General features: G+C 37.0%; 1 protein-coding gene across 1 annotated transcript; it reads right to left on the minus strand.

Annotated features, from left to right (window-relative positions):
- Window positions 1-24931: 24931 nt before the first annotated feature.
- On the minus strand, window positions 24932-25663 carry LOC129258302 (forkhead box protein O1-B-like). The gene has a single exon (XM_054896590.2). It carries the CDS (start codon window positions 25424-25426, stop codon window positions 24947-24949), a length of 480 nt encoding a protein of 159 aa, XP_054752565.2. The 5' UTR covers window positions 25427-25663; the 3' UTR covers window positions 24932-24946.
- Between the last annotated feature and the right edge of the window lie 850 nt (window positions 25664-26513).

The raw sequence follows: 26513 nt of genomic DNA on the forward strand, positions 1-26513 counted from the left end.
GTGGTGGCTTGCTTTTAATCAGACTACGCTATAAAGAAAGGCAGTGGGCTGTAATTAACAACCACTCAAATTGTTAATGACTTGACCTAAATAGGACAGCTCATAATGAGAGATAATGGCAGAAAGAGCACCAGCACAGAGAGACTACTCGCTTCAACTGGAGTGTGAACAAGCTGTCAACTGGCTGACTTCTTTTCCAGTGAGAGAGACAAAGTTATCAAAACAGAATATTTGGAGAATCCACATGGCAATCTAAACTACATGTATACTGTGGAATGAAATAATACTATGAGCTGAATAAAATGATACTCATCGTCTGCTGCAATCTCTCGCAAGTGGCAAAAATGTGCGATTGACATGTAACTATTTTTTCATATATATATTTGTGTTCTTTTTTATGTTGAATTGTTTTTATGCTGATCAGGCTACTCTGTACAAATATTTGAGAATAAATATATAAATAATAAATGTTACTGATCACCAGTCATTACTGATAGCACACTGTCATGGATGGCGAGTGGCAACAATGTCTGAAAGCACGAAATTTGTCATAATACAGATAAAGCATGTTAATTACGTTAAGAAACCAATAATAGGAGAGCTATAAAATTGCATTAATTGCAAGTTTCCATTACAATTATTCAGAAACTGTGATTCCGATGGACAGTACTGTCTATTAAAACTGTCAAGTGAAGTACCACTGTTACTGATAATACAGGGCAAAGAATCCACTTGATAATATTAGTACAAAGTACATATATTCCAATTTAAGGTGATTTCATACTCACCAGTATGCGAACAATTACATGGAACTTTCTATGTGAAAGCAAGGAACTTGTACATATATAGGAGCCTACTATCTACAATAAATACAAGTAGGAACTCTTAAAAATTAAAAAAAACTTTTGCAAAGATAAAGGTTGCGAGTATTTTTGGAGTGTAAAAGCAAAATTACATGTTCTCATTTTAAGGCATTTTTTTTTTTTTTTTTGGGGGGGGCATTTTCAGGGGCTATTTTTTTTGACAACCTACTGCTTAAATCTACAATGTTGAATAATGCTTTAACATTGAAGTGAATGGGGATTTTCTGGGGCTCTTTTGAGCAATTGAAAGGCGACATTGTGACCATAATACTTCCATTATCATCATGGGTATTTTCACGAGGGACACGACATTTTCTCTGGCGACAGTTGCTCTTGGCTTTATTTCATCTACATGTAAGGTATAGGGTTAGAGTTTTTAGATGTTATGTTAGGTTAAAGGTAGGGTTTAGTGTTAAATCCAGGGTTGAAGTTGGTCATTCCGTTTGTGTGCGGAATTCAGAGCGGAGCGATTGTCGCCGGAGCAAATGTCATGGAACCATTTTCACGATCGGGAAGGTGCGAGGGCGCTCACCGAGAATCACAATAGGATCCAAATCTACCTACTTCCTGTTACTCAGAGTCAGAAGCCTTTCATTAGCTTCAAAGAATAGCACAAGTCAAAGAATGAGACTTCACAATGAGAAACCAGACAAATGCCGCTCGCTTGGTCCAAAAGACCTTACTTTTCTAAGCCTATGAGCAAACTACAATGTGATTTGTTTTGTAAGCCTCACCCCCCCCCCACCCCCTCTCTCTCTTATCTCTATACACTGCTTTATTTCCAACATGAAAAACAAAATTGGGAGGAATACAAGCCTACCAAGGTATGCCTCATTCTATATGACCTACTTGATCATACTAACATGGCTGTTTATTAGTCATCACCATCAAACAAATGTTTGATAACATTAACAAAGTGGAATTGACCTCTAAATGTGCATGCACATGTACATACATGTATGTGCCTCCGACTATCATTTACACATAGGCCTACAAGTACATGAACTGTAATAGTGTACATCACCAGGAAAATAGGTAAATGCACTAGATCCATGCAAATATTTAAAGAATTAAAGGTATTGTTTAACTTTGTGAGCAGCCGATTTAAAAAATTATCAAACCAAGATGAAACATGTGTACAAGTGCATGTATTAGAACTATTCCCTGAAAACAACCATTATTGAGAATGAAAAGCTAAAACTACAAGGCAAACCCCGATTTTGTAAATAGGCGTCTTATAGATGCCTAAATAGTACACATAAGTGTATGGGATGAAATTAAGATGGTGTTTTCGGTCACTTTATATTTCAATTTTTGAAGCACTAAATAATTATTTTCGAATTTTTTCTGGGCTTCATTTTTGTAACATATCACAGACACAGGTGACAAGTGTGACCTTCTAGCTCATATTTTTAAAAAGTCAAACCAATGTTAACCAATCACTTTGACTATAAATTTAAAAGTAGACCTGACAAATGATGATTTTGGAATTGACAACTGTGCAATGCATACTGTCAATGTGGTTCTCAGGGGAAATCTTTTCACTCGGAACAGAACAACCCATATTGAAATTTATGGATAAAGATAACAAAAAATTAAATACCAACAAACATAAATGAGTATTTAATGACCATACTGTGTGAATGTACATGTATATATACTGGATGAATCATGAATTAATTATTGCACGAATGAATTCATTAATAAACTAATATCAAAAGAGAACTATGAACTGCAAAAAGTAAGTTGATTAGATTGGCCTAGTTTTGGTCATTCCATAAAGATAACTTGCTGGTATGCATGTACATTAAAGTGGTATTTGCCAGCTGGTAATTATTATCATTTCATAGTGGTCTACTCATATAACAATTGCGCAATAATAAGGGAATTATCTCAAGTGGTAATTGTTAGCAATCCATAATAAAAAATAATAAAAAAACACTGAACTGTCATAACATTACTCTCAAGATTGAAAAGACAACAGGGTCGATTCCACATGTTGGGTATTAACGTTCATTTATAGAGACCCAAATTATTGTCACATCTTAAAATATTGTTTACCATCTGTTAATACCACCAAAAAAATCCTTTGAGGTGCATTTATGCTATAATTTTGAATGGGTGTTCTGCAGTGTACCTACTCGGATGTACACAGATCAAAATCGCAGTTCATCGGGTTAATAGTTGTGCTAAATAGTTTCAAAGTTAATTAGCAAACTGAAATACCAGGCAAGCAGTTGAGAGAACCTTATTTTACACAACATTCAAAAGTGGAACAACATGCAATTTTTCAAATGAATGTGATGATGTGTTCATGCGTCTCCAGAAAACAGGAATTATAGGAGAAACATCGATCTGAAAAAGCCAACCTTCTTAGTAAGTTTTCGATAAGTGTTCACGATCAGCTTGATACATGGAGATCAGGGGCCCGTCTTACAAAGAGTTGCGATTGATCCGATCAATTGCAACTATGGAAAGCCAGCAAAGTCAACATATAAAAAGCATGCTTGTTCAAAAAAAATTCTAGATATGAATGTATATCCATAAATTCACTGATTTCTTGACAATCTGGTGTGTTCTCCTTTGTTTACAGAGGACATTTTGCAAATTTCCTGTAAAAAAATTATGACACTGATGGATTTCCATAGAGTTACGATTGATCGGATCAATCGTAACTCTTTGTAAGACGGGGCCCTGGAATCCAGTTCATAGAGAGCTAAAACAAACTTTGTCATTATGGTAACTACCATGGTAACAGGGCTCAACAGCCAATCACAAACAAGGTTCCCATGGTAGTTACAATGGAAAAGTTACAATGCATTGTGGGAAGTATTTTAAATATGAAACGGGTTCCTGGTTTTACAAATGGAAAAAAAAGGCTGCAGGCCCGCAGAGGCATTTTTTAATGTTTCACACACCTCCTCCCCCATAAAAAACGTATATAGACGCGCCCTTGGTAAAATTCGATTGTGAAGAGAGGCTAAATGCAGTAGTTACTGGCCACGACTATATATAGTGATCTCATTTCACACTAATCCTTCAGGATATTAGCACAGGAAATCAGACTTTTCATCCCCAAAAGAATAGGTTGAAACCAGGACCGGTCGTACAGTCATATATGTGAACTATGGTCTTGTTCACGTTATAGCATCGACAACTAGTATGTGTATATATTGTTTAAGAGCCAACAGAGGTGAAATAGGGGGCAAGTTTTTGAAATATGTCTCATATTTATACCATAGATTTGCTGGAGAGCAAAGGAGCAACCCATATGTCTTCTGCTGTGCTTAAAGGACAAGTCCACCTCAAAAAAAAGTTGACTTGAATAAAAAGAGAAAAATCCAACAAACATAACGCTGAAAAATTCATCAAAATCGGATGTAAAATGAGAAAGTTATGACATTTTAAAGTTTCGCTTATTTCACAAAACAGTTATATGCACAACTCAGTGATATGCAAATGAGAGAGTCGATGATGTCCATCACTCACTATTTCTTTTGTTTTTTGTTTGTTTGAATTATACAATATTTCAATTTTTACAGAATTGACAATAATGTAAAATTTAACTGAATCACATAATGTTAAAAAATGTTAATTCCACATGTTCAGGGAGGAATAAAACTCGATTTCACATGACAAGGGGGAGGAAATCAGAATATTTCATATGTCATATAATAAAATACAAAAGAAATATTGAGTGGATGACTTCATCAATCTCCTAATTTGCATACCGACCAGGATGTGCATATAACTTTTTCGTGAAAATAATTAAAGCAAAACTTTAAAATGTCATAACATTCTTATTTTACATCCGATTTTGATGAAATTTTCAGTGTTATGCTTGTTGGATTTTTCCCTTTTTGTCCTTTAAGTACTAAAAAAAAAATTAAGTCTGATAAAAATAAATTGAAGCCTCAGACTTGTGCAACAAAGCTTAGGAACATTTATAGTGTTGATTAGGATTTAAGAAAAATCATTAGATCACAAATTATGTGCATTGATTAACATTGGTCCCAAGATTTTAAAGCCAATTTTGAATCAACATATCTAAATTTAAAACCATAAATTTAATTCATCTTTATTATGCTTTAGCAGTAGCCGCCATGTAAAACACCTTCTTCAAACTCTCTCCCTATATACATATATGTAGCAGTTTTCTATCTGTAATTTCTTTTTGTATTTATATTTTATTGGGTTTCCTATCTGTAATTAACAAATAGGCCTACTTGTTCCTTTTCACTTTCCCTTTCATTCCTTCCTTTTAGTCGCTCCTTCCCTTCTCCTGCACCCTCCATCTCTTCTTGCTCTATGACATCGTTCTCATACTTTCTAAAACTAGTTTACTGGAAATCGGTTCGGGAAACCAGTTTTGAAGATCGCTTTGCTAGCGTTCCCATTTGATCACCCGAAAGCGGTTTTCAAAACCACTGAACGTAAAGCGGTCTTGTTGCTATGGGAACACTCTCAGTGGGGTGACACGTTTCGCGCGAAATTTGGAACCGCAGCGTAGGAATTCCACATACAGCGTGTGGAGTAGCGTGCTCGAAAAGTGCGAAGATTGCTTCCCGAAGAACGGTTGTGACCTCACACTAAAACCAGTTTAATGAGGCAAAGCGATCTTCAAAACTACATCGCAAGGTGGTTTTCTGAACCGGTTTGGAAAATCGCTTCCAAGACTGCTTCGACCATTCTCATTACACGTTAAACTAGTTTCCACTAAACTAGTTTTAGGACAGTAGTGAGAACGGTGTCTATTTCACCTTTACATCTTTCTTGCTTCTCGCTAAAGGCTCCCCACGCTCCTCATAAACCAAATTGAGATGAATATCATGTGCAACGCAAATTACATCTTTGAACCTCTGACATTCAGCCAGCCCCCTTCTTCGTTGCAGATTACACGCTGCTCCTGCAATAATGGAGGACGCTCGAGTTTTCTACCTGCCGATCAATAAGCGGACGGGGAGAAAAGAGGGCGACTCAACCTTTTTGAAAGTCACGCTAACCCCCACCCACCCCCCCCCCCCCCTTCCATTCCTCTGGCGATTCCGTCCACCCTCAAAAGCGGTCAATTTGATAATTACTGCCTTGCGCCTCAGGTAAAAATGAAACCATCTCACCCACAGTCACGTGCCGGATCACTTACACACCAGAAATTGTGAGAAAGAGAGAGACAGACAGACAGACAGAATAAGAGAGAAAAAGAGAAAAAGAAAAAAAGGAGAAAGAAATGGAGAGGACAAACAAAAGTGCAAAAAGAGGGAGTGGGGAAGAGAAAAGGAAAAAAGGTAGAGAAAGGGAGAGAGATAGTAAAGAGAAAAGGGAATAGAGGCTTTTGAAACTGACATCATTATGAACTCAAACAATAGACATGGATTTTCCAAGGGTATCGAATCGGCCGGCATTAATTAGTGCCTTGGCTTTGACATTTTGCGTTATTGATGAGAACCCTCAAGGAATGGGAATATATTCAAAAGAACACACAATACCATTGATTGCTTATGTGCTCCAGTCACAACAGCAAACCCAACTCCAGATCGATCAACGCTGTTACATTATGGCATACCACCAGTCGGTTTGGAATTGGTGCGGTTTGGAATTGGTGCGACTGTAACCTCAATTGCAGAGTGCAAACCGGGATTCACAATACAGTACCACGAATCTACGATATATGAAAAGTCATTCCCAATATACAGGCCTACAATCTTCAAGAGTAAAAATTTTACCCAATATTGTGTAAAAAGGGAACATGCATGTTTGTCATCAGTCTGGCGTCAGTTTCATTGGTGCGAGTGTATTGCAGAGTGCAGGTGGATACTCATCCCATACAATGAAAAGTCATTCCCAATATACAGGCATACACTCTACAAAGCTTGAGTAAAATTTTTACCCAATATTGTGTAAAAAAGCGAACGTGCATGTTTGTCATCAGTCTGGCGTCAATTTCATTGGTGCGAGTGTAGCAACAATTGCAGAGTGCAGATGGATATTCATCCCATACAATGATAAGTCATTCCCAATATACAGGCCTACACCCTTTAAACAAAAGGTTGAGTAAAAATTTACCCAATAAAGGGAACACGCATGTTTGTTGGGTAAATAATATCAGAGCAAGGCAACTTTCATGGGTATATTTTCATACAACATTGGGTAACATTTACACATTTGTATGATGGATTTCCTTTGAGAAGTCCACAAGAAAAATATGTACTAAACTGTAGGGCCTACAAATACTGTAGCTCAATACTAATACATGTACATGACAAACCATTTTATATCAAGGGAAATTTCCACGCTATACTCAATTCGATACAGATTCGGGGAATCGATCAGATCACTAATCCCCAGTTTGTTGCACTGATAGTATTTGATAATTGTCTTTCATTTCCAGGGGATTTCAGGGGGCTATAAAATGCAGGATATCATTTCTGAGAACGAGGCGCAATTAATACTCATGTCTAACAACTCCAGTACGAGAAGCACTTCATTTTATTTCTCATAATCTTACACTATAGTCTATATGTTTTTTTTTTTTTCAAAATAAGAAGTCCCACACGGTACATCTTGATGTTGGTAGTCTAATAATTCTCAATTTAGTCAATACATGACCAATTTGAAATTCTTTAAGGGAAATATGGACAGTAACAGGTACAACCAACGTGCAAATTGCTGGATCTTGGCCCACATGTACATGTAGGTCTCGGCTTAAAAAATACACGAAGGCGACGGGCGATTTTGCCCTCAAGACAGACCAAATCACCCATAAAATTCCCCCAAAAATGCATGCTTTGGGGCGACCATTCTTTCTTGAGTCGCCCCAAGATCTGTCACAAACAAAATTCAAGATTATTTATAAAATCAATATGCTAATTATGACAGAATAATAACATTTGCATTTACTGCATAATTGCTTGTTGCCCCTAAAAAGTAGCTCTTTGAAAGACAATTGCCCCATGTGGAAAATACTATAGCCCTTTTAAATAAAAAATAAGAATTATTTCCTACCTTTACCCTGGTAGGCCTTCATATCGATGTTAATAGTTTTTCAAGTAATTACCTAAAATTCTAGAAATTTATCTTTCAGATTCAAGAAGGGGCTGTTTATCCTTTTCTTTGTAGTTTATATATATATATATATATATATATATATATATGCAAATCAAAATACTTTTAAGGAAATAAGTACAATACATGCAGGTAAATCCTTACGCTAGTTTCATAAGAAAGCAAACTTGAATGACCACTGACACGCAATCCCCCTGAGATCCTGTGATGGCCGACCACGCTCGCTATGTGTTCCCATTCCTCTACGGTCAACTGACTTAGTTTCAATTGACCATTAAAACTAACGTTATGGTTCGAAGGTGTCAATTCTATCTGTATCCACATTCCGCGAACCCAGCTCGTTTTGATTTCATTGACGTTATTAAAGTCCAAAGACAACGCGTGGTGATGGTTTCCTGCATTCACAATTGTTTGTCTTAAAAAGAAGGATTTTTGCATACATGTGTTTTCCTTGTAATTGAAAATTGAAAACTGTTCATGTCTTAATGTTTTTTTTTAATAATTCTATAGTGCGCTGTTTCATATTTTATTAATGCAGACAAAGTCATATCCAGGGCTCAACATTAGCAGTGGTCCGGTGGCCCTGGGCAACCAAAAAAGAGAGTAGGGCCAACAAACTTCTGTAAAAGCCCACACTCGGTGGCCCAGTTGGGCTACCAAAGTTTTGATACATTGTGTTATTTTTCCATTGTTTCAGGGCCACCATATTTGCTTTGCAGGCCACCAAAAATATGAAATTGATGATTTTTGTGGACTGATCGGGCCATCAAGAAAAAAAGTTAGTGTGGGGCCTTGTTATATCAAACAAACTGCAGGCATGTGAAGAAAAACACAATCTGTCTATTCTGGTTTACTAGACATGTCATAAAAGGCATTAAGAAAGTTTAAACATATGTTTACAAAGTTTTGCAGCAACGTTCAACTTTTATAGATGAGAAAATGATACTGATTTTAAATTCTCCACTCATGTTTGATTTCTTAAAAACATCTCTCCAAGCAGGGTACTACATGTATATCAAATCATAATAACAAAATGTTAATGATTATCTGGAGCCGTTGTCTGATATCACTAGATCTAAAGTGTACACCTGAACATGTGAAATAAAACAAATAATGTACTTGAAAGTACTTCAGAATTGTTTCTCAACTTCATACTGTTCACAAGCTATTATATCTTTTGAAATTCCGAGAGATGTTTAGCTGTGACTCTTATGCAAATCGTGCCAAGCCCCCTTTCCCTGTTGATCGTTTAATTTCGGCGTACGCAAACCTTAAAGAACAAGCGCCCCTTCCGGGGTGGGAGGGGAATTGGGAAAGCCATGGTGTAAGCTAGCATGCAGTAAAGCATGCACTGGAGTCGACTTCTGTTAAAACACCAGATAAAAATAGTATGCCCTTTCTCTCATAGCAAGGAGCCGCCCCCATACCTCCTCATCCCTACAGACCCATTTTATCACATTCATGCATAATAGGCTTAACAAATAAATTTCAAATACATGTATCATTCTGGATCACCATGATTAATACTTCCTCTCAATTAAAAAAACACACACAGCTGTAAATGTACATATAGGCCTGCAACAATTATTTTCCCATGCCCACTATTTAATCGGGTTGCCTAATGGCCGATAATTCCCTTTAAATAATGAAGTGCTGATGCTTCATTCTGTGTACGGAGAAGGGCTATGATTAAGTGTTCCTGTTCACAAACCTGTCTCCCATTTGTCTTGCATTTAGCCTGTAGAGTACAGGGGGGATATGACACGGCCGCAGCCGCACGTTTCGGATGACAACTCACTTCCTGACCGGAGCCCCGGCGTGTACGCAAATTTGAGGGTAGCGTCAGTTACAATGCAGTTTTTATGGGCTTTTAATATACACAGTAAAAGTTGCATTATACAACCTGGTTACCTATGACCTGGAGATGGATTTTTTTAAACTGTTAAGAAACTAATTTTAATTCAAATAGTTATGTTCAATTTCTAATAAATTTATATTGCTTCAAATTTACACATAATTGACTGAATGCATAAATCACTTGTTTATAAAGTCTGTGTACAATGTATGAATAAAGAACAAACGTAAGTTCAAATATTAATAATATTGCATTTATCGAGCGCTTAATAATTCATGGAGTAAAACAAGTACTGTATATATTCATTGAATAAGATACATGTATGTATCTTATTGCATTTTGTTTTTTACAGTGTAGTAACTCGCAGGTTTTGAACTCTTCTTTGGAGAAAGGAACTTTTATCATAAAGATGTCAATATTAAGCATCATTTAATGACTTTTTATCAAAAAATAATCTTCAAATCAGCAAAATTTCAAAAATTTGTCGTTAAGAATGCATTCATTGAATGTGCCTTTGCTAACCAATGAAAATGTGCAGTGATTGGTCAATTGCTAATAAATGCATACTAAAAAATCTTTGGACTGAATGATTTGGTTGGTTTGATTTCTACATTCAAATAACAATACTTGTACAAAATGTGATCACACATGTATACAAAAAGAAAAAATCCAAAGTATAAACAAACTACATGTACATCTATTAATATTCTATAAGGAATAAAAATGATGTGAAGTATTATTATTCTTATTATTACTATTACTTATATTATATTGCACTTTTCCCATAAGGTCAAAAGTGCACAATGAAATAATTAAAAGGAATTATATAATGTTAAAACTACAAAAAAAGAAAGAGGTGGGTTTTTAATGCCTTCCTGAAGTACAAACTTTTCTTTTAAACTGTAATCAATGAAATTGTGATACTAGACAATTATATGCTTTTCACACTGCACTCTTTCCCCTTAACCCCAGGAAATTGGTGGGGCTAAGGGGGGTCTTAGCCCCACCAATTTCCCGGGGTTAAGCTTAGCCCACTTCGTTTTCACACTACGTTTTAGCAAAGTGGGCTAGCATGGTAAATAGTACGGTACTATCTTGCCCTGCAAAAAAGGAGGGTTAGCCGGCTTATTGCTAGCACCACAATTGCGGTGCTAAGAGATGCAGTGTGAAACGAAACAGGGCTAAGGAAAAGTGAGGCTAAGCATTAGCCAATCACAGAAGTCGAAATTGCACGTTAATCGCGCTCTGTATGGTAAAATCATCAATATTAATGAGCTGTGTGATAAGTGATAACGCCTTAACCCCGGCTAAGCAAATAGTATGGGGTTAAGATAGACAGTGTGAATCGAAAAAAATATAGTATGGGGTTAAGGATAGTCCGGGGTTAAGGATAGTATGGGGTTAAGGAAATGCAGTGTGAAAAGCATACTACAGAGTTGCGGACTTTCTCCCTTATCGGGGGGGGGGGGGGGGCAGATTACAATCGATCACACTTTCTCATAGACAAGGCCCTGAACATAACGCAATGTGAGCGTCCCCAAAGCAGCCTCTCTACCACAAAGCCTACATTCCAAGGCACCCAAATCCCATGGTAATCCACACAGAGTATGCGCTGACCATAACCCAAGGCTTCGACAAAAAATCACCAATTTCTTCCTATATACTGAACATTGACTGCAAGTCTGCGACAATCGCTCAACTCACTGCGTGGAAACAAATTGCTACGTGTACTTTACACTTTGTACATGTACATGTACATGGTATTTTTAAAGGAGAATGAAACCCTTGAAACCAGCTGAATCCATATCAAAGAGAAAAATCAGAGAAACATATTGTTGAAAGTTTGAGGAAGATTGATTGAATAATAAGAAAGTTATGAGCATTTGAATGTCGAGATCGCTAATGCCATGTAGATCCTCCCATTGGCAATGCGACCAAGATCTGTGATGTCACACACGTACAACTCCCTCATTACTTTAGTACTTATTTCACTTATATTCTCACTTTTATAGAGTCTATCACAGGGTGAGGTGTTCTCTTTATATGAGAGGACAAGTACAGAGGTTTCACAACATTATATCATTGATGAATCGTTTGTCATATAATTAGAATGAGCAAAAAGAGATGTTTTGGGGTATATTTTCAGTGTCCAAAAGGGGAGAGTTGTTCATCTGTGACATCATAGATCTTGGTCGCATTGCCAATGGGAGGATCTCCATAGCATTAGTGATCTCGACATTCAAATGCTCATAACTTTTCTATTGCTAGTCCTATTTTACTCAAACTTTTTTTGATCTTATTCTTTGATTTTTCTGCTTTCACAAAAGCTTACTTGCTCCAAGAGTTTCATTCTCCTTTAAAGATAAATTCCAGTTGTGTGAACGATCTCAAAATGACTTTTTACAGAATTTAATATAATGATCACCAAAGTGTCTGTTTGTATGAATAAAAAATATGTGCCAAAGGATTCTGGAAGAAATTGTGTAATTGCTGAGAAATAAGCAAAATAAGCGCGGATTCGGTCACTTCCATCGGGTCTTTAATCCAGCAATAATAATACACTGTCCCACGTGTGCCTATCTGTGTTGGCGATCTTCAGTGTGATCGTTTTTTAGCTAGATATTATGATTTCACAAAGTTCAGTTTATGTAACTGTACCATATCTAGATCCACGATGATATATCAATACTTTACCTTGGTTTTATCGACTTTCTCACGAAATCAGTGTTTTACTGCAACTACGTTCATTTAGCTTTAAAAAGGAATAAATCGATTACTACTGACTCAACTCTCTATGTGGAAACAAGTTGCTACGTGCATCTACACAGTTTACATGTAGTACTTGGAATGGTACATGTATTTCAAGAGGCAATAAATTGATTTACTCATATTCATATTATTTCATAGGTTTATTTTGAAAAATAAATCCCAAAACAATGTATTTTGACGATTGATCGACAATGTAAGTAAAAATTGTGATCGCAAAATATACATGATACATTTTTCATATCATTTCAAATGTTTAAAAAACTTTAACTTTAAACATGCTGGTACAATTAATCACAATTCTCTCTAATCTCTCTGATCTCTAACTATGTATCAAGTTAAACATGGACATGTAATTCCCCTGATCTACTCTTAATGAGTGCATCAAATTTGTTGTTTTATAACTATCCTCAAGACATTATATTGTCCCCGTCCTGTGAATTAGTATTAGTATATACATGTAGGCCTATGTGTAGGAAAAAAAAGAAGAAATACACTGTAGACTACACGTACATGTACAAAATAGGCCTGTATGTACAATTATACTTCCAAGGATCATTTCTTGGTCAAATATGAAATCAATACATACTGTGTGAAACTGATGCCAATTTTCTAATGAGCTGGAAGGAAAGGAGAGCCCTTTGAGTACAGGCTGTCCTTGCCATTTTATATCTAGCTACAAAAGGCCTGGGATTTTGACTTTATGCATGTATGATGTACATATACATTGTAGGCCTACTTTGTTGATCAATCAATGGATAGGGTGTAATGGGGGGGGGGGGACAAGTTGACATTAAAGGGTAAGTCCACCCCCCCCCCCTCCCCCACCCAACAAAAAGTTGATTTGAATGAATAAAGTGAAAAATCAAGCCAGCAAAGATGCTGGAAATTTTAAAATCAGATACATGAAAATAAGGAAAATTTTGATACTCAAAAGTTTTGATTTATTTCACAAAACATTTACATGCACATCCTGGTAGATATGCTAATGAGGGACCGATGACATCACCCACTCACCGTTTCTTATGTATTTTGTTAGATGAAATATTGTTCTTTCCTCATGTGAAACAAAAAATTGATTCCCCCCTGAACATGTGGAATCACCAATGTTGTATTGCTATTCAAGAACTTCTTTAAAATATTGTCAAATAGAAAAATTCAAATTATCTTTTTCATTACTTCAAAATATGATATTCTACAATTCATATATTTTTCATCATTTCAAATTACTTCATCCATGGATGTCAGAAGACTATCTCTCAAAATTACTGCTCACTTCAACTACTCAGTTTGGCTTTAAAAGCATTACAGCATGGTGTATTTGCAAGATTAGGGCCGTCTGCACCATCCCGAGTTTTCAAATTAGCGCGCTATTTCTGATCCGGCAAATTATCCCGATCTGAAAAATCTGGAGATAGTTGGCGGTGCAGACGCAATTATCGCGCTAGTTCGTAGGATTAATCTCGAGATTGCAATCCCAAGTCAACTCGGGTTTATTTGCAAAATAGCGCGCTAATTTACGAATTATCCCGCTAATTCGTCGGTGCAGACGCACTCGAGATTGGACTCGGGGTAATTTATTCATGACGTCAGTCCATAATGCAATTCGCGTTCCACTTCCGCCTTGGTCAAACATAAACACGTGCGGAAGTCAACTTTATACATGCGAATAGCGTTCATAAGCAACGATGGTGTCCCACCAGTGAATGGATTTTGGGAGAGACCAGACCGAAGGGGGAGGCGCTCATCGACGATGGTCATATTCAATAACAACACTGACAGCAGTGTAATTGTCTTATTCCTTCGCAAAATGTGAGCAAATAGCATTTCTTTCCTCCTTCTCTGCCTCTCTCTCTCTCTGTCGTTGCCTCCTACTCCGCCATCATATTTAACGAAGAATACATCACTTCTTCACTCGCTGAGCTGAGAGGATTGTTGCATAACACCGGTTGAATTCGGCGAAAGTGCTAGTGAAAGGAGTACATAATGTACATTGCTTGCATATCGCGGGAAGTTATTCAAAAGCGCGGGCCGTTGAAACTCCAAGATCCGAAAGTGCGCATGCTCGTAATATCGGGCTTGTTGCCTCGCTCGAGCAGGAATCGCTCTTCGTGGGATGGTGCAGACGGGGTTTCTTGAATCTCGAGATTAATCGCGAAGAGGGCTGATCGGGCTAATATCTCGAGATTGAGCAAACTCGGGATGGTGCAGCACCGCCTATTGAGACTTTTTTATTTAAATGGCAATGTAGCCAGTGGCCTTCAAATCATACCAAAATCTACCTGCTGAATAAGAAGCTCAACTCATAAACCACTAGGGTTTTACCTCACTTTGTAATTCTGAACAATTACTCAACAATAAAAAGCCTGCTCGACACTCTTCCATAGCTTAGGGTGCGTTCAATGTCGGTTTCAACGGCAACATGAAACGTGATTAAAAACGTGAATACGAAATACCGAACGCAAACACGATCATCAGTGCACTGTTCAGTGTCAAAAATATAAAGCCGTTTATATGCTGATCATCTTTAAATTTGCTGCTTTCGTTGGCGCAGCTTTAATGCTCAGTGTGACCCATCATATAAGAAAGGTCAGTTCTGACACCTGCTTGAGTAGGCTTCCATAGCGAGAGCAAATTTTAAGACGTTTCAAAACGCAATTGTGTTCAATGTCGCATGCTCAAAGTCGTAAAATTTGAGCTGATTGCATTTACAAACACATTTTTTAGACATTTAAAATTTCCTCCGAATCACCATTTGAAAGACGTTTACTTTTACAACCGGGAATATACATGTAGGACATTGAACACACCCTTTGTTTCTCATTACATGTATATCTACGTTTTGTAATCACGTTTTCAATCATGATCCATGTTGCCATTTATATTTAGAAACCGACATTGAACACACCTTAGTTATGTTTCAATCCCATACAGCCATTCCAGCAGAGCATAAAAAAATAAATCCTTTAGAAGATTTGAGCAGCATGGAATACTGTATGCTGGGGTACTAAGCTAGCCCGAGGTCCTTTCCGTGGAAAAAAACACTTTCCACAATGGAGCGAGTAAAAACAAGTTTTTCAGGTCTGAGAAACCTGTTATCTCTTTTGTAGAATGAAGATGAATCCTTAGCCATCTACATGTACATTCAAGAAGGGCCTGGAGCAAAGCTATTCACACTCTAAGGAAGAACAGATTTCACATTACTAGTACACTTTATGAAACCTAATCCAAGCTTATGGGCCGACAAAGATAACATGTTGATGAACAACTCAGTTTAACTCAATATAAATTTAGTTTTCCTCATTGTTCAGCTTTTTGCTGAACTTTGTCATAAACATAAGTGAAGACACTTTTCTATTCTACAAGTATATAATCTCTGTATGTGCATGTACAACAGGTATATAATCTTTTATATTTGACATTTTAAGAGAGGTACTTTCTTAAACCAGACAATATGAACAGGGCTTGTAGTGTGAACAGGGCTTCACGTAGAAACAAGAGACATTCTGTTGAAACTTCTCCCTTTAACCTTGTAGCAACTGAAGTCTCAAGGCATGCACATGTACACAACACTAATTGCTCACTGGACTGGTGTTCCTAAGGGCACCTTAATAGGACCACTTGTGTTTAATCAAAGTACTAATCAATCCCTCATGAGTCTGATCTCCTCTGAGATAAACTCTTCAAGTGTGTTGGTCATAGTGCTCCCATCTTGTAATTGGAAAATAGTTATCTTACTGGGCAGGAGTCCAAAACTTTCTGAAGGAATTCTGTTTGTTTTTATTCTTCATTCACGAATCGCATTAAAAAGCGGTACTGAGTGAACACTGAAACTGTCAATTACAAATGCAAACAAAACAAACTGACATTTACATTGAACGATTGATGTCTGAAATCTGAATTGATGTCGAAATTGTCTTCAAAGTTTTTAGTGTTAATGGTGCAGAACATACAAGTATGTAGATGAATGTACATTTTTTCTTAATTTTTATTGAAAAATCAATATAATTTTGTCTGTCAGTCTTATGATCTTCATTATCAATTTCAGTTGTTTGAAAAAGTGAAATGTGTCAACAATTTAAATATTACACATGTATGTACATGTAGCACCAGATACTCATTTAAAACACAAGGTACATGTTTTTATACCTGTACATGTATGTAAGAATGTAGCCTACATGTATTATGTCATCAACAATGTACTGATCTGATACACAAGTAGTGCAGAATTATGTAGAAGGACATACATGTAGTGTGACCTTGTTGTACAGTACATCTATATCCAGGTACATACATGTACATGTACATGCTGGTAGCCTACATGTACAGTGCAGTTCTAGTTCTACTGATATGTGGACACCTGTAAACTATTTTTTTAAATGTGGTATGCAATGTACATACTCTTCAAATTCTTTACTCTTCAAATCTTTAAGGCACTCTACCTGTACCTGTATGTACATGTAAGCATTAAAATGACCCAGAATTAATGCACTGATGCAATGTACAATATGCATGTACAGGCCTACATGTACATGTACATGCATGCACAATTATGGAAGGAAATATTACATACATGTACATACATGCCTTGAGCTGATCATTGCATGTAAGGTCCCACAAGTGTCCATAACCATTATAAATGTTCCAAAACAACTTTACAGTATTTTCTTAACTACATGATAGGTAGACCTGCATGTATATTTTGTATGCCTACCTGTACATGTACATGAAGGCTACTATTAAATGAATAGGCTAAATATTGTTTTTCATCTTTAATAAAGAAGAAAAAATGTGCACAAATGACAACTGCAATACAGTCATGCCCTTTAATGTATTAATTTATACATACATGGACATGTACATGTAAATGTTGTCAAACATTATAAATGTAGACCTAAAATAACCAAAAGATAAATGTAGGCTAGATATAAATCAAGAGTCATATGACCTTACAATCCAACATGAAAGGCTAAATATTTTGTTGACTTTTTGATCATGTCTTTAATAGGCCTCAATCAATTGTAGCTGAGTCACGAAGGCACCTTTTTGCTCAAGCAACCAAGGACAAGCAAAGATTATGTTTTCAAACTGACTATAATTATAAGTGTCTGTATTTCTCAGTTTCAATGTGCAAGCCTATGTGCAGTATTCAGTGAGGTACATGTACAGTACACAGTACAATACACCCATGCATATTGGGAGCATGTTGGAATAGTGGCTGTCGAACAGGCCAGGGGGGCAAAGGGCATTCGTGACACACAATCAAGCAAGCGACAGGGCATGCTGCATGCATTATCGTTATTTCAAGCAATCAGGGTCTAAATCCGTTCAGACTTCTCCCACAAGCTTCCCCACTGGAACAAACGCATCCAGTGTTTGGCTGGGGAAGGTTTGACAGATACATGTAAGATAGGGGGGGGGGGGGTTGATAGAGGGGAGGAATTAGGCAACTGCATGGGAATGCAACGAACAATGAAGGCTCCATGTACCTTCGGCGAGGCGCACGTCGACGTAAACGTGCACGGAGCAGAGGTGAGTTTCCCCACGTCATATGACGCCGTAAAATATTCACAATTTCAGCGATTACACAGCTCGGTGCAGCGGCATGCCCCGCAAAAGATGCCGGCATGACGTCAGACGCAAGACCGAGAGGGCATTAAAGGGGACGTAGCCGTCTGCCATTAACTCAGGGCAAGATTCAGGGAGCTGATTTGGGCTTGAAATGGTTGATCGGACTGACGTCAAGGAGCTATATTGAGCCTGTTAGGGGGGACCGGCCTTTCATACGCAAATGAGACAGAAGTGCAGAGGAAGGGAGGGGGGGGTTGGGAGAGGGTATGAATAGCCACCACAGCTCAACTCTGGAGAATCACCTTGCCTATTCAATAAAGTGTTCACGCCTACTTTGTATGAAGTAACCTTTCACTTTTTCCTTTCATTCTCTGACCCACATTATGTGGTTAGGGTTAATCCCTTTCCATGCTAGCCTTCCTTGGCTCAAGTTGGCTGAGCTTTCCCATTGGTCTGCCAACCATAGAGTGTACAATGGTGTACAGTTGCGTGCACAGTTCTGGCATCAGCTAGCTGTGCATGATAGACCTACATACTGAAGGCATATATACAATACTATCATATACATATACTGTCATGCATGCCCTATGCCTTACATTAATGTTCACAATGGCCTCTAGTCTCTGCCTGAATCCCATCAATGAAGCCCTATAAAATGAACTTTGTCCATGATGAAGAAATTCAGTTCTACTTTATGAAACATGTACATGTACAAACAGAAGGCTTCATAAAAAAAAACATTCCACTAACTTCTTCACCCCCCCCCTAAAAAAAAAAAAAATAACACACAATCACGCAGTCAAATATTCCAATTCTGAAGTTCACTTCTTAATCTGAACATTTGAATTTGCAATGCAAGCAAAACAAAATACAATAAAATCGAAACAATTTTCTTTTGACCACACTGGCCACAGAGAGAACCAAAAATCAACTTAATACAAGTGTGTTGTTTTAATAAACACATTCAAATAATAATCACAATAGTGGCCATGGAATAGTTGTCAAAATACTATTGATATATGAAGGTCTACATCTTTTAATAACTTCGCTTCCTTTAATCGGCCTAGATGTATCTTGTTTTTGTTACTATTTACATCTTATTCAGCAAATTAAATCTGAGGAACATTTAATCATGTATGTACATGCACGTTGTATATATACATAAAATCATATTTGTAGCCATAGCAACATGGAGCCACCATTAATTAAAAACTTATCAAAAAGGTCAATGGCATTTTATTTGTTGAAACCATTACACGTCCCCAACTTCTGAGGGATGGTCAAGACCTACATGTAAGGAGTGATTTTGCAAGTAATCTATTTGTAATCCACAGCAAAAAAAATACAAATCACAGATAAAGTTTAAAGGAAACTACATGTAAAATTTGAATATAAAGATTTGTGCACAGAATTATGGCCTTAAAAATTAAGTTTGTTTGCCTTAAAATTACAGAGGGAAAAAGTATGGTCATTTTTTTGATAGCTTCGACATAAAAGTACATTTTCATATCATGCGTAGAGATTGAAGGTTGTTGAAGAACAATATGGATGAAGTTTCATTCCTCAATTTCCATCAACTTTATATTAAAAAAAAAGAACTGTACAGATATTAATAATTCAGTCAGCTCATTTATTTTATTTTTATTTTCAAATTTAAATAAAAAATTGCAGTTGTTCCACACATAGGGTCGGTAAGGTTTTAGGACACAAATATTTTTTGTGCTTATTTTGTCTAATTAACACATATATTGTACATGTACACAACAGTAAAATCTGTGGAGGAATAAACATGAGGGCGACGGGTGATTTCACCCCAATCATTCCTTTCAAAATGCATGCTTTGAGGCGACCATTCTTTCTACCATCGCCCCAAGACCTGTCACAAACAATATTAAAGACTATCTAGAAAATCAAATATTCTATTAAACTATGGCAGAATAATATTTGCTTTTACTTCATATTTGCTGGTAACCCATAAAAATAGCCCTTAAAATGAAAGAAATAGCCTCCAAAATTCTGCAATTGCCCCATGTGGAAAAAATATTGCCCCTAAAAATAAGTTATTTCCTACATGTATAATGTACCCTGTAATTAATGTTTTCTGCATAATAGGCCATTTTGTACAGTATGCTACTTCGTGCATTGTTGCAGAGAATTATCATCTCCGATTTTATAGCATCAAGTAACCACTTCTAGAAATATTAATTTCAGGAAGTTCAGTATACATATCAAATCTTGTATTTATTTGAAGTCCACATAATCAGGAGGGGAAATTTCCTTAAAGGGAAACAAGAGTCAAGATGCCTACTTGCTAATTGTGTGGCTCCTCTTTCCTCATAGAAATTGTAATGACAGCTATTGGCAGTGGGGATAGTGATAACTTAGCATAATGGGAAGAGCGAGCCTGCTTCTTGCTCAATTACTTCCAATTACTTATTATTCCTCATGAACAATTGACAACACTTCAACTCAACGTAAATTGAATTAAATTGGAAATGATGAGTGAGAGGGAAACTAGTACAAATTCTTACACCAATAAAAAAAACATTAAATAATCAATACTGTATTATATACATTGAGCACTCTAAAGAGTACAGAGTGGATTCATTTCTGATCAATGAAATAATTTCATGCATCAACTTTACAGCAAAGTCATCTGCATATAATAAACGAAAAAGAGTCACAAAATTCATGGTGTAATTTTTGTTTTGTAGTTTTGTAGACCAACAATCATAACCTCTGACCTCTCCCTGGAGTCCCTCCCCCCCCCCCTTAACTTGTTTTTTTTTCTCTCAATCTCTTCCAAGATTTGGATATTAAAGGTAAATGCTAGTTTTGGTAACGATACCAAAATGAGTTCGTACAGAATCCAATGAAATGACCACCAAAGTGTCTGTTTGCATAAATAAAACGCATGTGCCAAAGGATTCTGGAAGAAATTGTGTAATTGCTGAGAAATCAGCAAATAAGCACAGGATTCGGCTAGAGCGTCGGGCCCGACGCTCAAAGCAATAATTATACACAGTCCCACGTGCGCTTATCTGTGTTGGGGAAGTTCAGTCTGAACATTTTCAGCGTAGATTTCAAGATTTCACAAAGTTCAGTTTATGTAACTGTACCAGATCTAGATCCTCGATGATATACTGACAATTAAGCCTGGTTTTACAGACTTTCTCATGAAATCAGTGTTTACTGCAACTACTGGAATTTCTCTTTAATTGGCCATATATTGTGTTACATGTAAATTCTAAAAGTAAATCAGGATTTCACTCAAAGTACATGGACATGGATGCTTCATTGAATTGAACGTAACATCATTCTTTTTCCATTTCTCGCTCTCCTTTATGTGGTCTTGTAAGACTTAAACATTGTCAACATACTAAATCAATGGCTGAATTTATAGGTGAATCAAGATTCAAGTAAAAAACAATATTGTATTAGTATGGATGCGTAATGATGATCGTACATGTATTGTCCGTATCTCTCTCTCTCTCTTCATGTAGTCTTTCAAGATAAGTTAACAACATTCTACATGGCTGGTTTTAAGTGAATCAAGATTGAACTCAAGAAACTTTGCTATAAATGATCGTACCAATGACATGACATTTTCTCCTGCGACAATTGCTCCGGGCTTAATGTCGTCTAAGATGTAGGGTTAGCAATAGGGTATTATGTTAGGTTTAGGGTATAAAGGTAAATAGTGTTAAACCCAGGGTTGAAGTTGGTCATTCAATTAATAGTGTGTGGACTTTAGAGCGGGCAATCGTCGCCAGAGCAAATGTCATGGAGTCGAACGTGACGTCTTTCTGTCTCTTTTTAAGTGAAAATGATATCTTATTGCATACATCATCAGCCCTTCGCCATGCCCTATCTATCGCCAGCTCAGCTTGGCAATCTGGAGATTCATTAATCACACTTATCTTCCACGGTGCGAGGAGGCGCTCGTTTATTAGAATCCAAGCCTAGTACACGTTAAAGGCTTATTCAGTCTTCAGAGAGAGGGAGAGAGAGACATTGCGACAAACTGATCTTTAATTCCTTGGAATTTTGAGTGTACATCTACACGAAATGTAGACCCTACATGTACATACAGTACATGTACCTGTACATATTTTACAGTCATTATCATGGCATAAATAGTCATTATGACTAGAATGCCACAAAAAAAATCAAATTACCTACAGTACATAAAGCCAAATTTTCATTTGACAAAGTAAAAAGATACATAAGTAGATGAAGATGAAATAAGACCAACTGGGGTTAGACTAAATGAGAATGAAAGTTGGTATCAGACCTAGTGGTTTTAGAGTAGACTATCTCAGAAGTAGACCAACTGCTAGTAGACCAAGTAAACATAACCAAATGTATGCCATGTATGTGTTCCCTGGCATTGGAGCAGACATACATGTACAATACATACATGTACCCCACCACTCACATCTCCCATTTTCTTCTCCCATCAAACGGGACAGCAATACCCTGTACTGTATCCTATAGATCTTCTCTCAATCTACCTACGTCACATTAGCTTTAGAAAGGTCATGGTATCTTCAATGCACAGGATTAAAGGGAAGCTTAAAGGAAAGGTCCAGGCTGGAGATATTTATATCTAAATAAATAGCATAAAATTCACAGAGCAAGATGATGAAAATTTGATCAAAATCGGATTACAAATAATGAAGTTATTGAATTTTAAAGATTTGCATTATACCAGCTGGTGAAACAGTTCTAGGCATGTCTTCATGAATATTCATTAGGTGGGCTGATGATGTCATATCCCCACTTGTTCTTTTGTATTTTATCATATGAAATTAGGTTTATTCTAAATTTGTCTACTAAAAACTAATACAATTGGATTGACAACTGATTAAGTGCATTAGTTATTTATTGCCACAACTTATTTCATCATAATTGAGACACATCATTTACACATGTATGAAAAAATGAAACAATTATTATTTCATGTAATAACATTAAAGAAAAAGGAAAATGGGGATGTGACATTGTCAGCCCACCAAATTAATATTCATGACGATGTGCATATAACTGTTTAAAAAAAATATTCATAAACTTTACAATTCAATAACTTTATTATTTGTTATCCGAATTTGATGAAGTTTTCAGAATTTTGCTCTGTGAATTTTACTCCATTTATTTTAGATATAATTATTTTCAGTCTGAACCATCCCTTTAATAAGCTGTGGGGAAGAGGAAAACTAAGATTGAGATTTGAGAGCTTCTAAATTCTTGTATATCTTAAAGGAGAATATCACAGTAAAATGATCAACTGCAGAGTGCTGACAGTTGCTCTTTGGTAAAATCGAAGGAGAATGAAACCCTGGGAAAAGGTTAGCTTGTGTGAAAACAGAAAAATCAAAGAAACAAATCAATGATAGTTTGAGAAGATTCGAACGCATAATAAAGAAGGTTATGAGCATTTGAATATTATTGACAACACCAATGATATGGACATCCTCCATGTTATGTCACACTTGTACAAATCTCCAATTATGGCAGTTTTCTACATAAATAGTGCCACTTTTATCAAGTCTATCCATAGATCAGTTTGTTTTGTTTTGTTTTTCTTCATGGAAGAATATTTTATTGGGATCCCATAAAATATTTCACGGACAAAATGTTTGTACTATCATAACAATGAGCGAAAATAGCTATTATAGGGTAGGGGGGGGATGTAGTTCTGTGACATCACAAATCTTGGTCTCATTGCCAATTGGAGGACCTCCATAGCATAGTGATTTTGACATTTAAATGCTCATAACTTTCTATTGTTTGTCCGATTGTTCTCAAGAATTGTCTGTTTTTTATATACATGTACATGTAAAGCGCTATTGACCCTATAAAACTAAGTTCATCCAATGGTTTCATATTCCTAAGAAATTACGATAACCAGCTGAAATGTTCAGATAGAATTTTAAATGTAGTAGTACCATGCATGCACAGGACATGACTCACAGCAAAATAAGAAGAGTTAAAGGGAAAGTTTACCCTGACAAAAGAAAAAATAATTTAAAAATATTGGTGAAGGTTTGAGGAAAATCCACCCACCATTCAAATTTTAAAGAGTTATTAAAATTTAGATTTCTTTTTAATATGACATCATATATTCGAGCAGCTGCGCCACGTTTTAAAATGCATGACTTTCACTTTTCAATGGTTCAGGTCTATGAAGATAAAAAAAAAGATTTCAAGAGTGGGTGTGACATGATTTGGCTTTTGATGTACTGAAGGTACAATAATTAATAACAATTTCCTTTTTTTAATGACATTTCATTGATTTTCTTACTCTCAATACATGTATATGGCCCTTATGGGGGAGCTGCTTGCAAATGACATCACAAATAAAGACAATTATTAGGCTAATCATAAAAAAAAGTTGCATTAGTTTACAAACTGCAAAAATTGAAAATCTGCTCATTCCTCAATAAAATCAGTGCTGGATAAAAAAAAAAACAATAAAGAATAAAATCTTAATGGAACTATGAGGAAAAATGTGAAAGCAGGAATAATGCTGATGGTTATCAAAATATAATGTATTGAATTCAATTTTGTAGTTTTTTTTTAATTGCTAAGAATCGACAAGAAAATGAGAGAATGTTAATTGTCTATTGATCACATTGATTCGCTACTGTATGCTTGCAGTGCGGAAGTTGACTGGTCAATGCACAACGCACGCGCTGCATGCTTTATTATGGGAGCACTGGGTTGCGATTTGAAAACAAGTCTCTCGCACGATGGACAAAAAAAAATACACAAAAAGTACAATCGTTAAAAACTACATTCCTTGACATGACACTTGCCAAATTTATTACTACAATGTGGGATGGACTTCGGAGATTACTTTGGTATAACATACCTTCCAACCCGCTGAACTATTGCTGTCTCCTTTATCCTTGAAAAATGGGACATTTTTTACCATCCAGTCGTAAATTTGGGAGAGGGTCAAGCGTTGATCGGGAGCACTTTGAATCGCTTTGGTTATTAAATCTGCGTATGACAAGTTTCCCCAAGCATTCCTTCTCGATCCATTTCGTCTCTGTGATGATGGAGTTGATAATTCACGATTTTCTCCTCCTTCTAAAGGTAAAACAGGCTTAATATCCGGTGTTTCTTCTGTAAGAACGGCGGGACTGAGTGCCGCGTGGGGATGGTCTACCGGAGGCGCCGGGGCGGCGGCGGCGGCATTACCCGGTTGCTGAGGCTTCGAGTCCAAAAAGTCCGGCCGACGCAACGGCCATGTACACGAACGTGGTCGAGCTTGTGGCTCGAAATCGGGGTCGTTGTCAACCATCTTGGTGGTGTTTCCAAAGGGTATTAATAATCCTAAATTGGGTCACGGGTACACAGTATCATATGAAAGCATCCACTAAAGTCCAAGGGGCTGTCGTTCCATATAAAATGCATGTGTGTCACTCTAAAAGTTGTCAGACACTGACGTGACACAAACAACATTCACAGTCACAGAGCTAGCTTCATCCGCGTATACATATATATATGTACGTGCACGATCGAATCCGCATATTACACTATGCATGCAATTCTCGTAGCTAGACGTAGTACAGTGCGTGCGAATGCTATACGATGATCGAAGAGCCGGGAATTCGTTATGTATATATATACGGCACGCATTTGCCGTACAAGTTAAAGCGCAATGCAATATGCATGTAGGAAAAAAAGTCAATCGCAAAGACTCATGAGGGCGACAGAGTTGCTCGTTCAAAACAGATTGTTGAACATTGAGAAATAAGGTTCTGTTATGGAAAAAAAAACATTGTAATATCAGGGGAAATAAAACGTAAAAATATTTCAACCAAAACCAATATATTCTCCTTTTTTCTTTCAGTTTCGCCTCCTTTATCACTGCCATGAACATTAGACCCACCACCACCTCCATCATCATCCTCACAATCACCACCACTTACAACCAAAACCACCATTCACCACTATTTCCATTATCACCACACCACCAATTTCGCCACCACCACGGCACCACCACCACCATCACAATCCCACCGCTGCTACCAACACCATCATCCTTACAGTCACCACCACTTACAACTAAAACCACCATGCACCACTATTTCCATTATCACCACCGCCACCAATTTCGCCACCACCACGGCACCACCACCACCATCACAATCCCACCGTTGCTACCAACACCAACACCATCATCCTCACAGTCACCACCACTTACAACCAAAACCACCATGCACCACTATTTCCATTATCACCACCACCAATTTCACCATCACCACCACCGCAATCCCCACCGCTGCTACCAACACCATCACCAACACCATCACCACAACCAACATCACTGCCATCCTCCGTTTCACCATGCATCGCTACCGCCATCATCACCAGCACCATCATTA

The sequence above is a fragment of the Lytechinus pictus genome, chromosome 4, assembly GCF_037042905.1.
Source record: "Lytechinus pictus isolate F3 Inbred chromosome 4, Lp3.0, whole genome shotgun sequence".
Classification (NCBI taxonomy): domain Eukaryota; kingdom Metazoa; phylum Echinodermata; class Echinoidea; order Temnopleuroida; family Toxopneustidae; genus Lytechinus; species Lytechinus pictus.

Coding starts and splice junctions, on each gene's coding strand:
- LOC129258302 (XM_054896590.2), bottom strand. CDS start 25,426: ATGGTTGACAACGACCCCGATTTCGAGCCACAAGCTCGACCACGTTCG.